Below are 14,164 nucleotides of genomic sequence, written 5' to 3' on the forward strand. Positions count from 1 at the left end.
TCACTACAATTACCAGTTACACCATTAACCATGGTTTACTACCATTACCATTTTCATCATCAATCATGGTTTACTGCCGTTACCAGTCTCATCAGCCATGGTTTACTACAATTACCGTTCTCATCATCAGCCATGGTTTACTACAATTACCAGTCTCATCATCACCCATAGTTTACTACCATTACCAGTCTCATCAACCATGGTTTACTACAATTACCAGTTACATCATCACCCATGATTTACTGCCATTACCAGTTACATCATCACCCATGGTTCACTACCCTTACCAGTCTCATCATCAACCATGGTTCACTACAATTACCAGTTACATCATCACCCATGGTTTACTACCATTACCATTCTCATCATCAACCATGGTTTACTACCGTTACCAGTCTCATCATCAACCATGAATTACTACAATTACCAGTCTCATCATCACCAATAGTTTACTAACATTATCAGTCTCATCATCAACCATGGTTTACTACAATTACCAGTTACATCATCACCCATGATTTACTACCATTACCATTCTCATCATCAATCATGGTTTACTGCCGTTACCAGTCTCATCATCACCCATAGTTTACTACCATTACCAGTCTCATCATCAACCATGGTTTACTACCATTACCATTCTCATCATCAGCCATGGTTTACTACAATTACCAGTCTCATCATCACCCATAGTTTACTACCATTACCAGTCTCATCAACCATGGTTTACTACAATTACCAGTTACATCATCAACCATGATTTACTGCCACTACCAGTTACATCATCACCCATGGTTCACTATCCTTACCAGTCTCATCATCAACCATGGTTTACTACAATTACCAGTTACATCATCAACCATAGATTACTACTATCTTCAGGTTACATTGAAGGTGGTAGTTGTCATGCTGGTCCTGTTCGATATGGGAATCATATACATCTTTAAAATACATTGTTTAAATGAACACATGACAGCACCCCGTTAACCACTTGACAATCATCATGGGTCTCATCATTAACCACTGCCAATCAGTGACGGTTGTCTATTCCCAACTACTGCCAAGTTAACCATTGTTCATCTACATCAGTACTTCCATCATCCGGTCTTAACATTATTCATTGTTGACCAGTAAGTTATACACATCCCAAAACTACCAGGTCTCATTAATGTTGGTCACAACCTGCTCACCTTTTGCATGGATAGCTTGCCATTCAAAAGTAAACTTTCACACACCAGATCATGATTTCATGAAAAAAATATAACATTTATTACTAAGGTAACACTATCCTGCCAAGTATGTGAACAATCAAAAACAACTGTTTTCAAAACCTCAAAAGCATATAGTTGACCCCAAATCTACACAAGCCCCAAAATAATAGTTTGACGAAAAAAATAATAAAACAATATTTTTTCATTTGTGACCGATTGTAAAACAACATACAAGCTGGATTGGTAAACTTCTTCATAGTTGTGAGCTCATCTATGTAGCTTAATAAATGAAGAGAAATTTATAAATTATTTTCAGATACTTGGTTGGGTAAGCTATACAAGATACTTTAATAAGTAGTACCATATACTTTGTATTAACCTTTTCCTCTTTTCATCACAAACTCACAAAATAGTTCCGTTTATAGTCTGCACTTTCCTTCAGTAGATTGGAGCAAAAATAGTCAATTTTTTTGAGTAAAAACTGAAAATTGGCTGAAATTTTGTCTGTTGGCTCTAAAATCAGGGTTTATTTTCCAGATATTGAAAAGAATAAGAAGTGCTGAAAAATTTGGTCGAGAAATGGTGGTGGAAAGGGTAAGGGTGACCCCACTTTCACATACGAGCTGAACACACTGATTTATACTTGCATCACGGACATGGTAAACATAAAAAGTTGTTTCTTTCATTATTTTGCAGTATTTTTGTCAGAGTCATTAACGTCACAGCGATCTTTCCTGTGTATGTTGTCTTGGGGGCTAATTGCAAGTGCATGCATGCAAACCAGTCTCACAAAACTAATACTGAACAATTGGAAGGCAAGGCCGACTGTATTTGTCAGCTCCAGGAATTAAACCCACAGCTTCCCTGATTCCATGCGTGTCAAAGGTTTGCATGTGATTGGCTGAGGCAGGTCCAAGATACAGGTCTGGATAGACTAAAAGGGTCTGACGAACGGATGGATACAAACACAAGGTAGGTAACTGGGACTAACAAAGTGGGTAATTTCACTGAAATGATTCCAAATTGTAATAGTATATTATGTTATTTATATTTTAATTGTAACACTGAGCTGGCTAGATTGAGATTCTTAAATGTTATCTGTACACATCCTCATAAGCTGACTAAGCATTGACTTCAGGATGCAATCACCGACAGAAGAGAAAAAAATATCCACTCCAAGCACTGCACTAAATATTGGAAAGAGACTGGTGGTGGTGGTGGTGGTGGGGGGTTTAGATATGACACCATCATTTGCCAACAACTTCCAACCTATAAAACATTACACAGTATGCATGTTAATTCATATTTTTTAACCCAAAAATAATTTCCCTTGATAAATTTATGCAGATTTATTGTATGCAATTTGAAAACTGAAATGACGCCAGACATAGATAGGTGGGAGGGGGGGGGGGCAATTCAAAGTTTATAGCACAAGTCAACTAACGTCAGAAGTTTCCTCCATATTCAATGACATCTGATTTATAAGGTTTTGAACGTTTTAAGTAAAGCTGGATTTAACCTTAGTTGAATTGAATGATTTGTTTGGGCACCCCAAGGAGCTGGACTAATAATCAGGGTTCTCTGTAACAACTTGCAACAATCTCAAATGTAGTTTAATATCACGTCATGGCTTGGCTTAACTGATACACCATGATTTGTTCCATTGTGATGCATCTTAACACTAGACTTAGTGTTACATTTTAACATGGAATTACATCACACATGCAGTCGTTTGATTTTGTTGACCGTGAATACAGGTTTATAATGAGCATTCTACCAAGGTATAATGGCAAGATGACAACCAAATTAATGAAACCTTGGGTGGTGAAGATGATGATTCAATGGCTGCTATAATGAAAACTAAACAAATGCAGACGCATAGACAAGATCCACTGAAAATACCAGGTGACATTTTGTAAATAGCCCACTTCCATGACCCCTAAAGGTATTACATTTTTTTAAAGAGGGGGCGTCGTCACCTGCACATTCGTCAGACGGGCATAGCATGTCGTTGTTTACAAACACGCGTATACCCTATGAAACTTTGCAATTTTGAATTGTTATCGTCGCTTGGTACTCAATTCCCGTGCATGGACAGGTGACGACTCCTCCGCTTTAAGAAGTTAAAACAAGTTGTGAAGTCTAAAAAATTGTGCTGAAATATGAATAAAATGAATTCATTTTTGATTTTCATACCAATAGAAGTAGCAGGATGTGTGACCTTTAAAGGTCATGAAAGTGACCTTCACTAATTCACTAAGACAGCAAGTAGCTATTTCAGAAGCCAAGACAAAACATGGAATGAGAACACAACATATAATAAAGCAGTCTACAACTTTTTAGTATTGAACTAGCAGCATGTGTACCAGTATCCGAGTCTAGAATTTAATTAGTGACAATAAAACAATGAATACATTAATTTATATAATGCTGTTAATTATGGTGTAATGTATTATTAAAAAATAAGATAAAAATACGCAAAATCCCTTCTATAACTATTCACCAAGTTACCCACAATGCCTAGCATGACATCACTGCCCATTTCACCCATATTTAGCTATGACATCACTTTCTATCATGCATGTTAATTTATTTTTTCGTCGAGGGCAGCAAGCTACTAATCATTCACTAGATTACATTCTAATTTAACATGCAATTTATGCTTAAATGTCTATAAAAATACAAAAAAGATATTTTCAACTGGTAGCAGCAATGTGAAAGTATGACATAGATCTAAAAAAAAAAAAATGAAGTAAAACTTGGTGGGTTTTTTGCAAATTTCTATCATGTACCTGTCATTACTATATAGTCTTATTTTCAGCCAAACAGGTTTTGATATTTATTAAAGTATATTACAGCATCTTGGGTCACGTAAACTATACCAGGCATGGTATTGTTCACACTATTACAATGATAACAAACATTTACTGACAGAATACAGCCAATGATAACTGGCAACAATGAAGCAAAAAAACTGAATGGAAATAGTATTCTACACAAAGTCATTTAATTTTGGACTACCTCTTCAAAAACATCCACTGCCATTTCCCAATTTAGGAATATTGTATGCACCAAAAGAAGATATTTTCAGAAACCACCAAATTCTTCCACAATTGCAGAGACATCAAGAAAGTTGGTATTATACATGAATGATAAATGAAACAGACACAGATGATAAACAAGTTGAATCCAAGGCGATAATATAAAGTACTTCAGTCATGACAATTTGGTTCACTTTATGAGCAATCTGGCAATGTTCAAGTTTCCCAAATTAAAACGACTTGAAAACAGAAACAATTCAAATTGTTTTCATAATGATGCAGACAATATATAATGATGTACTACATCGGGAGTTGACAGTGGACGTGTTGCAATGGACTATTTTCCGTTCACTGCAAGATCTTGCATTATGCGTGAAATCGAATGTAAAAACTGGATAAACAAAGGTCATAGGGTTGTAGCGGCGACAAACATCACGTGCGATTCGACAAACATGAAAGTATTTTGGGGGACGCTGTACACATTTGACGATGGGCAATTTCAATGAAGTAACGGTATTCAAGCGTAATATTTCCACTCAAGACCAGCCTTTCGATGTGAACTATGAAAATAAAAAAATTCAAGCTCAAAATCAAATCGTTTGTTTTTTGTGTAGACGTTCGGCGTGCGTCTTTCACACAACTCGCAAGATCTCGCAGTTTATCAGAAATTTACCTATTGCAGACAATGTTTTTATTAAATACAAATGCTACAAACCCTTCCAAGGTAAATAATGACATAGTTACCCTTCATATTTACCCAATGCCAGTAAATAGAATATAAAAACTTGTAGCGCTGGCTTCATCAAAATACTTTTTAGTTACCACAAATGGATAAGACAGTCGTGATGTTTCCACACTAACTTTCTGTGTATAAGCCAGTTTGCTCTTTAAAAAATTGTACAACAAACTATTTTCAATAAAAAATGGAATAAAAAAACTAACGGCCATTTTATTTTTTTTTCAGTAGCAACATCCAACTTATCTGACAGGTATCTCTTTCAGTTATTGGATCGTTTCTAGGTCAGAAGAAAACTAAGGCCGGATAGAAGTATATATAGGTCAAAATGAACTATTTAGGGTTTCGGTTCATTTCTTACACTTTCTGTTGTACACAGAAATGATAAAAACTAATCTACTTCAAAAACATGATAAACTAAAAAAAAAAAACACTTTTAATCAACGAGCTACATATACATATATAATGGAAGGAAATACGACTTCTTTACAAATGGAAGCATAAGAACCCGAATCGTAAGCTTCCGACCACGGTTAGGGTCAAAGGTCAAGAACGGAATGGATGAATTTCTGTACATACATGATTAAGAAAAGAAGTTACACAAATACCCAGTAAGTATATCACCCACACTCCATACTAATCTGCAATGTCTACACCTTGTAATGATGAATGCCATGTGTTCAAAGGTTGCAAACTTTTAAAGTATAAGAAATAGATTTGAGTACATTGAAATGAGTACAAAGTAATTGGACTGGCCATGTGGAGAATTTAACAGCATGTCAATGGCAAGAGCAGTTACACAATAATTATGACAATCAGTTTATCGGAAATGCATTAGTAAAATGAAGCACTGCTATCTCACATCCATCATAACACATGGCAGATTTCACTAACTTTTTTTTTTTACCCTGACCACGTCAATATTTTTTTTATAAAAAAAATTCATAGTTCTGCAAATTTTCTGGCTGATATATTGGAACAAGATCTGTCCTCCACAAGTTCTCTAAAAATAGAAAAGTTTGGTCATACAAGCAATCCTGCCTTCCCTGTTTTGTAGTAAGCTCTTCCTGGTGGATATCCTTAACAGGATTAGTCCATTGTTTCTCAGGGATGACAAGTAAGTAAATGAGATGAAATTCAATTTATTTGCTGGGACTTGCAGTAATAGCTGTCATTGTTGGAACGGTCGTCAAAGTCGGCGTGGACGTGATAGTGGGGCAAGTGCTAATAACGGAGGTATTAGTACCGGAGGCAGCTGCCGCAGCCATTGCTGCAGCTGCATTCACCATTGCCGTTGCAGCAGCAGTCACATGCATACTCTGTGCCGCTGACGTTGCTTGTATGTACTGTGGTGTTGTGATGTGCATACTTTGTGGTGCTGTAGTTGTGTGTATGTTTTGCTGTGGTGCTGTTGTTGTTGTTAAATGTATGTTCTGTGGTAAACTAGTATGCATACTTTGTGGTACTGTAACATGCATACTTTGTGGTGACGCTGCGTGCATATTCTGAGAGACCTGCATTTGCATGTTTTGGGCAGCTGCTGCTGCGGCCACAGCTATTGCATGTGACGGAGGATTTATGCGTTTCTCTTTCTGTCGTCGATTGCAGTACCACACCCGGACAACTTCCTTTTCCATTTGAAGCTGATCAGCCAACATTGCAATTTCTTCCGAGGTAGGTTTAGGATTTGTCATGAAGCTCTTTTCCAAAGCAGCACGGACATTTGTCTCTATGCTTGTACGCTTTTTCCTTCTCCTACCCATGCCATCGGGCGATGTATGCGGACTTCCCAACACTGCAGGGTTAGTCATAGATGAATCTGCATCTTCCAACCACTTTTGTAACAGTGGTTTTAATTTACACATGTTCTTGAAACTCAGATTGAGGGCTTCAAACCTGGAAATTGTTGTCTGACTGAAATCATTGCCATACAGTTTACCCATGGCAAGACCAACATCGCCCTGAAATTAAAATTAGAAATTACATTAGTATACAGGATTGATTTTTTATTCCCTGTACATCCTGTGACTAAAAGCTTGTTCTTCCAATGAAATATAGCATATAACCCTGTCAATAAATGCAAAAACTCTATAATTCCTCAAAGGTGTGGTGACTGGCTACCTGCCTTTACTTCAAAAAACAATATTTCAATTTGTTTATTATTATTTTTGGTATTTATCTGGAACATCAACACCGCAACAGATCGCTCATGGAGTGATGTTTTACCACGCAACACAAATTAAGATTCTATTTAGTGGGTGCTTGGCAACTGGTTGTTATGAATCAGGTCATGATTTAACAGTGTTTTGGTATGAGAGTATGAATTGGGTGTTGGGTCTGAAGTGGTATGCACTTGCAGGTGGATGTACGGAATTTGTCTAGTGCAGGTTGAAGTGACGAATGGATTTGTTTTTGTCACACAAAGTAGGCAATTTGGTGCCGAGTGAGGAGGCAAGTTGGTGCCGAGTGAGGAGGCAATTTGGTGCCGAGTGAGGAGGCAATTTGGTGCCGAGTGAGGAGGCAAGTTGGTGCCGAGTAAGGAGGCAATTTGGTGCCGAGTGAGGAGGCAATTTGGTGCCGAGTAAGGAGGCAATTTGGTGCCGAGTGAGGAGGCAAGTTGGTGCCGAGTAAGGAGGCAATTTGGTGCCGAGTGAGGAGGCAATTTGGTGCCGAGTGAGGAGGCAATTTGGTGCCGAGTGAGGAGGCAATTTGGTGCCGAGTGAGGAGGCAAGTTGGTGCCGAGTAAGGAGGCAATTTGGTGCCGAGTGAGGAGGCAATTTGGTGCCGAGTGAGGAGGCAATTTGGTGCAGAGTGAGGAGGCAATTTGGTGCAGAGTGAGGAGGCAATTTGGTGCCGAGTGAGGAGGCAATTTGATGTCGAGTGAGGAGGCAAGTTGGTGCAGAATAATTTGGCAGTGTAATGTGGGACAGTTGTCCAAATGAGCATGTCCAGCAATTCTACAAACTAGTAGTGACTCGTAATTTTACTATCAACTGGCAAGACATTTATGCTTTGACTTTGTAGGAGTCAGCCAAGTGTATAGAGTATAGGTCTTACAAATTACTTTTGCAGTTTCAAATATTCCTGAAGTTTAGCATTAAAAGTTAGAGAAAAAATGAAAAGGATACAAATTTAAATCTTGTTTTGAGCACTACAAATTAAAAGTGTTTGCAAGCTGCAAGCCATTATGCTAACTGAGATTAAGATGATTAATGCAGCAAATGGTACACTTCTAAAATATACAGACATCAGATATCAACACACCAGCCTTCCATTAACTCCGGACTTCCAACACGCACACCCAGGATTTGATGGACTCATTTTGTTCTAATCAACATTGAAGACCCTCAGTTAACAAGTCATTGAAAATGACACAGTCCCTTTTAAATTTTTGAAAGTGGCGTATACAATATGGCCAAAAATAAAAATGGCCAATATTCGTCCATCTTTGATCTGATTATGAAACACACTGATATGTATGATGTATGTGCCAAATACGATTGAAAATGGTACATAAATTGTGGAAATATAGTAGTAAGGCCAAAAAGTCAGATGGCTGTCAATCAGCCATCCTTGAACAGATTTTGAAACAAATTGTCATGGACATGCATCCTAACATGTATAAAGTACATGCATTTGCCAAATTTGAATGAAAACTGACAGAGCACGTCCAAGATACCACATAAAAAAAAACCAAGATGCCTGCCAGTCGACCATCTTTGATCCAATTGCGAAATAAATCGTCATGGACATGTATCCTAACATGTATAATCTATGTATCAAGTTTGAATGACAAGTGACAAAGCATGTCCAAAATACAACATTTTCAAACAAGCAGCCTATCGGCTGAGATAGCTCCGCTGTTAGCAATGCACATTTCAATTAAAGAACAGAAGATATCATTAGAAAATGAACAATATGCATAGTATCAATGCAATGGGACTTGCTGTTTTCAACAAGAATTCAAAAATATCATTCTTCACCATAAATGATTGTGGTAACAAGAAGAAAATATCACTTTTTACCAAAAATATTCACCAAAATTAGAGAATTAAAGATATCATTACAAAACGAACAAATCTGAGAGAGGTCCACATGTAGTACCTATATATGTAATATCAAAGCAATTGGACTTGCGGTTTTTAACAAGAAGTTGAAAATATCACTTTTTACCAAAAATGACAAAAATATTCACCCAAATTAAAGAATTGAAGATATCATTACAAAATGAACAAATCTGAGAGAGATCAATGGAAATATCACTTTTTACCAACAAGCAGCCTATCGGCTGAGATAGCTCCGCTGTTAGCAATGCACATTTCAATTAAAGAACTGAAGACATCATTAGAAAATGAACAATATGAATAGTATCAAAGCAATCAGACTTACAGTTTTTAACAAGAAGTCGAAAATATCACTTTTTACCAAAAATTACAAAAATATTCACCAAAATAAATTAATTAATTAGAGAATTGAAGATATAATCACAAAACGAACAAATCTGAGAGAGGTCCACATGTAGTACCTATATATGTAATATCAAAGCAATCGGACTTACAGTTTTCAACAAGAAGTCGAAAATATCACTTTTTACCAAAAATGACAAAAATATTCACCAAAATTAGAGAACTGAAGATATCATCACAAAATGAACAAATCTGAGAAAGGGTTACATGTAGTATCTATATATGTAATATTAAAGCAATTGAACTATTGGTTTTTAACAAGAAGTCGAAAATATCACTTTTTACCAAAAATTACAAAAATATTCACCAAAATTAGAGAATTGAAGATATCATCACAAAATGAACAAATCTGAGAGAGGTCCACATGTAGTACCTATATATGTAATATCAAAGCAATCGAACTTGCGGTTTTTAACAAGAAGTCAAAAATATCACTTTTTACCAAAAATGACAAAAATATTCACCAAAAATAGAGAATTGAAGATATCATCACGAAATGAACAAATCTGAGAGAGGTCCACATGTAGTACCTATATATGTAGTATCAAAGCAATTGGACTTGCAGCTTTTAACAAGTCGAAAATATCACTTTTTACCAAAAATGACAAAAATATTCATTAGAGAATTAAAGATATCATTACAAAATGAACAAACCTAAGAGAGGTCTATCCAAGGTACATATACACCAAGTATCAAAGCATTCAGGCTTGTAGTTTTCAAGAAGAAGTCGAAAAAGTAAAACATTGACACGGACGACGACGACGACGGACAATCACTCATATGATAAGCTCCGCTCGACAAAGTCGACAGCGGAGCTAAAAATGACAAAAATATTCACCAAAATTAGAGGATTAAAGATATCATTACAAAATGAACAAATCTGAGAGAGGTCCACATGTAGTACCTATATATGTAATATCAAAGCAATTGGACTTGCGTTTTTTAACAAGAAGTCGAAAATATCACTTTTTACCAAAAATGACAAAAATATTCACCAAAATTAGAGAATTGAAGATATTATCATGAAATGAACAAATCTGAGAGAGGTCTACCCAAGGTACATATACACCAAGTATCAAAGCATTCAGGCTTGTAGTTTTCAAGAAGAAGTCGAAAAAGTAAAACATTGACACGGACCAGATGGCTGCCAGTCGGCCATTTTGAATCGAATCTCTAAACCACTGCATGTGCATATGTCCCACATAAGGTACTTGACACATGCAAAGAATGAACGGAATCGATCCACAGGATTGTGAAATATGACTCTGGACAGACTGACACATGGACAGACTGACGCATGGACAGACTGACGCATGAACGGACGGACACATGGACGGATGGACACATGGACGGACGGACACACGGACGGACGGACACACGGACGGACGGACAGACAGACTCAGGCACGGTCGGGGACATGTATCCTAACATGTATGATCTATGTACTAAATTTGAATGAAAACTGACAAAGCATGTCCAAAATACGACATTTTCAAAAAACATGATGGCTGCCAGTCTGCCATCTTTGATCCAATTGTGAAATAAATCGTCATGGACATGTATCCTAACATCTATGTACCAAGTTTGAATGAAAACTGACAAAGCATGTCCAAAACACAATATTTTCAAAAAACAAGACGGCTGCCAGTCGCCCATTTTGAATCGAATAGCTAAACCACTGCATGTGCATATGTCCCACATAAAGTACTAGGCACATGCAAAGAATGAATGGGATCGGTCCAAGGGATTCTGAGATATGATTCTGGACGGACGGACGGACGGACGGACAGAGATCGAATTACAAGTCCCAGTTTTCAGACTTCGTTTGAACGGGTACTAAAAATTTCATACATCACATCATTCGAGACATGATGTAAAATTTGTTCAACCTCGTTATATTTACATCAAAGAAGCGTCCTACCTGAGTGAAACCCAGTTTGATTCGTCGCTGTTTAAACATTTTAGCAAACTGTTCTAGCTCTTCAAGATCAGTTGGTTCCTCACCAGACTGGGAAGGTGGTTTCTGGGCTTGTTGTAATTGTAGTTGTTGCTGTGCTGTGACAGTAGGAATCACTGGCTGTGGTATCGGTGATCCCACACTTACTGGCTGCTGGGTTAGATTAACAGCTGTCTGTCCTTGCACCAAATTCTGCTGTCCTTGGAGCTGTAACAAACAGAAGATATTACTTTCCTGCAAGTAGGTTCTTTCAGAGAGGTCAGAGAGAAAACATGAACAGTAATTTACCACCAATCAGAGAAGTTACGCTTAAGTCACTATAGTATTGTTCACAATGAACCAATATTGCCTGCTGACAATCCCCCCCCCCATTCGTTATAGCTATCAATGGAGGTATTCAGTTGGCAATGAATGAGTTTTGTTATGACAATCATAGACATACAAGTTGCATTGTTTTCTATATTTTGTTCAAAGACTTTATCATCAATCATTTGGATTTAACTGAATTTAAAATGTTGTGGAGGTCCTGGGTTATCAGTGTTATTTGTATTTCATTTAATGTTTTTTTCTCAAATACCAATGTCATTTTGGGGTCGGCAGTGACAATGTGCGTAAATTGACTGATTAATAACTTCAGAAGAGAAGAACTTAAAATATAGTGCAGGGCGAAATGAATGGTGTGCAACACAGATAAATTTAAATAGAATTCAGACTAAATTTTTATTGTGTAATATGGTCATCTTTGATCAGAGAAACTTCACTTTGACACCTAAAAACTAGAAAACTTTAATATTGGATAATTTTTAATTTAAATTATCAAAAAATGGGTTTTGAAATCAATATGTCAATTTCACAAATTACGTTTTGGCTTTGTTGTTGAAGCTACTAACAAAACATTGAGATAATCCTGTCTCATTTCTGGCCCGATTAGTTCAAATACTAATGATCGTAAATAGTTGGCTGTTTTTTTAGTTTTGCAAACAAATTATCAAAGTGCTTATTTCAAACCTGATGCAATTATACAAATCAGTACAGATTTCATGACTAAAACAGTATACATAAACAATGAAACATATTGAACAGACCTGATTGGCTCAAAAACCTAACCTCTTCCTGTCTCTTAGCTAAAACTTGCCAACAATTATTGACAGACTGAGTATGCTACACTGTCTTCTTATTTCAAGAAAATAGCAAGCAACCAGGGCCAGCCTTGTGTTGTGAGTGAACGGGGAGAGTCAGTTCATCCCCACGTGGTGTGCAAGCTACTCGCCTAGTCGACGGACGTTGTGTAGATACAGTGGAAGACTGGACTCCTTTTCTACGTGCTGTTCCACGGAACTTTTGTGTTCGACACGAATCCTACAAGGTATCCTACGAGAAACCAGGCCTGAGTATCGAACTGAATCTACATGTAGCAACGTTTCTACTATAACCCGACAGAAGCCGGTAATTATCACGCTCATTACACGCACATTAGGCTAGGGACCATTGGCTGTGTTTTGAATGTATTTTGGTAACTATTTGGCTAATTTAGTGGTTAAATTATTGTATTCTTATTTGAAATTGTAACAGTATTAGTTTAATTGTATTTTGTGACAGCCCGTTTCCTGCTCCAACGTTTCGCGCGCACGTCGGCGCAGTTAAGTAGCGGCGTCGTTCCATACGTAAAAGGTGCATTGCCTATTGTGAATCAACCCGGTTTCGGGTTGAGTAAACTGGTTATTCACGGGACGCCACTGCTTTATCCTGCCCTGACATGCGTGTTAATTTTTTCCTATTGTACAGCGACTTGTATCTTTGTTACGTTGATTCATATCAGCAAATTCTGTGTACCGGTTGTACAATTAAACCATCCTTTACGATATTACTGAGCATTTCATTGTGTGCGAGTGGGTCTGGTATAATAAGTTGTACAGGGGACAATCCAGGCATCAGCTGGCTTATTTTCGATATTTCAATCAGTAGGGTGTCAAAGAACCCACAACACGAGGTGAAGGCGTGCCTATTATCACTTTGTGGTCGGATGCTAGCCTACCCCGTGACAAATGATAATTACCGGCTTCACATTTCATTTTAGCAAATAGTTACCAAGTGAGAAACAGATTTTTTGTTTAGCTTTTTGGAGTACAGCCTCACTAATGAGTAGAGAGGTCAGCTTTCTGGAGTAATGGCCTGGCTAATGGTGCAAGTGGTCAGCTTTGTAGACAACAGCCAGGCTAAATGTAGCAGTGGTCAGCTTTGTAGACAATAGACTGGCTAATACTGTGGGGGAATTGGTAAGCTTTTTGAACAACAGCCTCACTAACTGTAGTAGTGGTCAGCTTTTTGGACAACACCTTTGCTAACTGTAGGAGTGGTCAGCTTTTTGGACAACAGCCTGGCTAACTGTAGGACTGATCAGCTTTCTGAACAACAGCCTGGCTAACTGTGGGAGAAACCAGCTTTCTATTCAAAAACAGGCTGAATATATGAGTGGCCAGCTTTCTGGGCAACAGCCAGGCTAAATGTAGGAGTGGTCAGTTATCTGGACAACACCTTTGCTAACTGTGGGAGTGGTCAGCTTTTTGGACAACAGCCTGGCTAACTGTAGGACTGATCAGCTTTCTGAACAACAGCCTGGCTAACTGTGGGAGAAACCAGCTTTCTATTCAAAAACAGGCTGAATATATGAGTGGCCAGCTTTCTGGGCAACAGCCAGGCTAAATGTAGGAGTGGTCAGTTATCTGGACAACATACTGGCTTACTGTGGGAGT

At 37.6% G+C, this 14,164-nt stretch overlaps 1 protein-coding gene across 3 annotated transcripts in view; it reads right to left on the minus strand.

Moving 5' to 3' along the window:
* Window positions 1-1,245: 1,245 nt before the first annotated feature.
* The window catches only part of LOC102801933 (uncharacterized), a 45,167-nt gene continuing 32,248 nt past the window's right edge, over window positions 1,246-14,164 (minus strand). For all 3 annotated transcript variants that reach the window (XM_085499101.1, XM_085499100.1, XM_085499099.1), the window contains 2 exons: window positions 11,376-11,618; window positions 1,246-6,949 (listed from right to left, as the gene is read on the minus strand). In XM_085499101.1, coding sequence (XP_085355227.1) covers window positions 6,131-6,949; window positions 11,376-11,618 — 1,062 coding nt within the window. In that variant the 3' untranslated portion in view covers window positions 1,246-6,130. The remainder of the gene's footprint in view (window positions 6,950-11,375; window positions 11,619-14,164) is intronic.

This window comes from Saccoglossus kowalevskii, chromosome 5 (genome assembly GCF_978046115.1).
Source record: "Saccoglossus kowalevskii chromosome 5, keSacKowa6.1, whole genome shotgun sequence".
Classification (NCBI taxonomy): domain Eukaryota; kingdom Metazoa; phylum Hemichordata; class Enteropneusta; family Harrimaniidae; genus Saccoglossus; species Saccoglossus kowalevskii.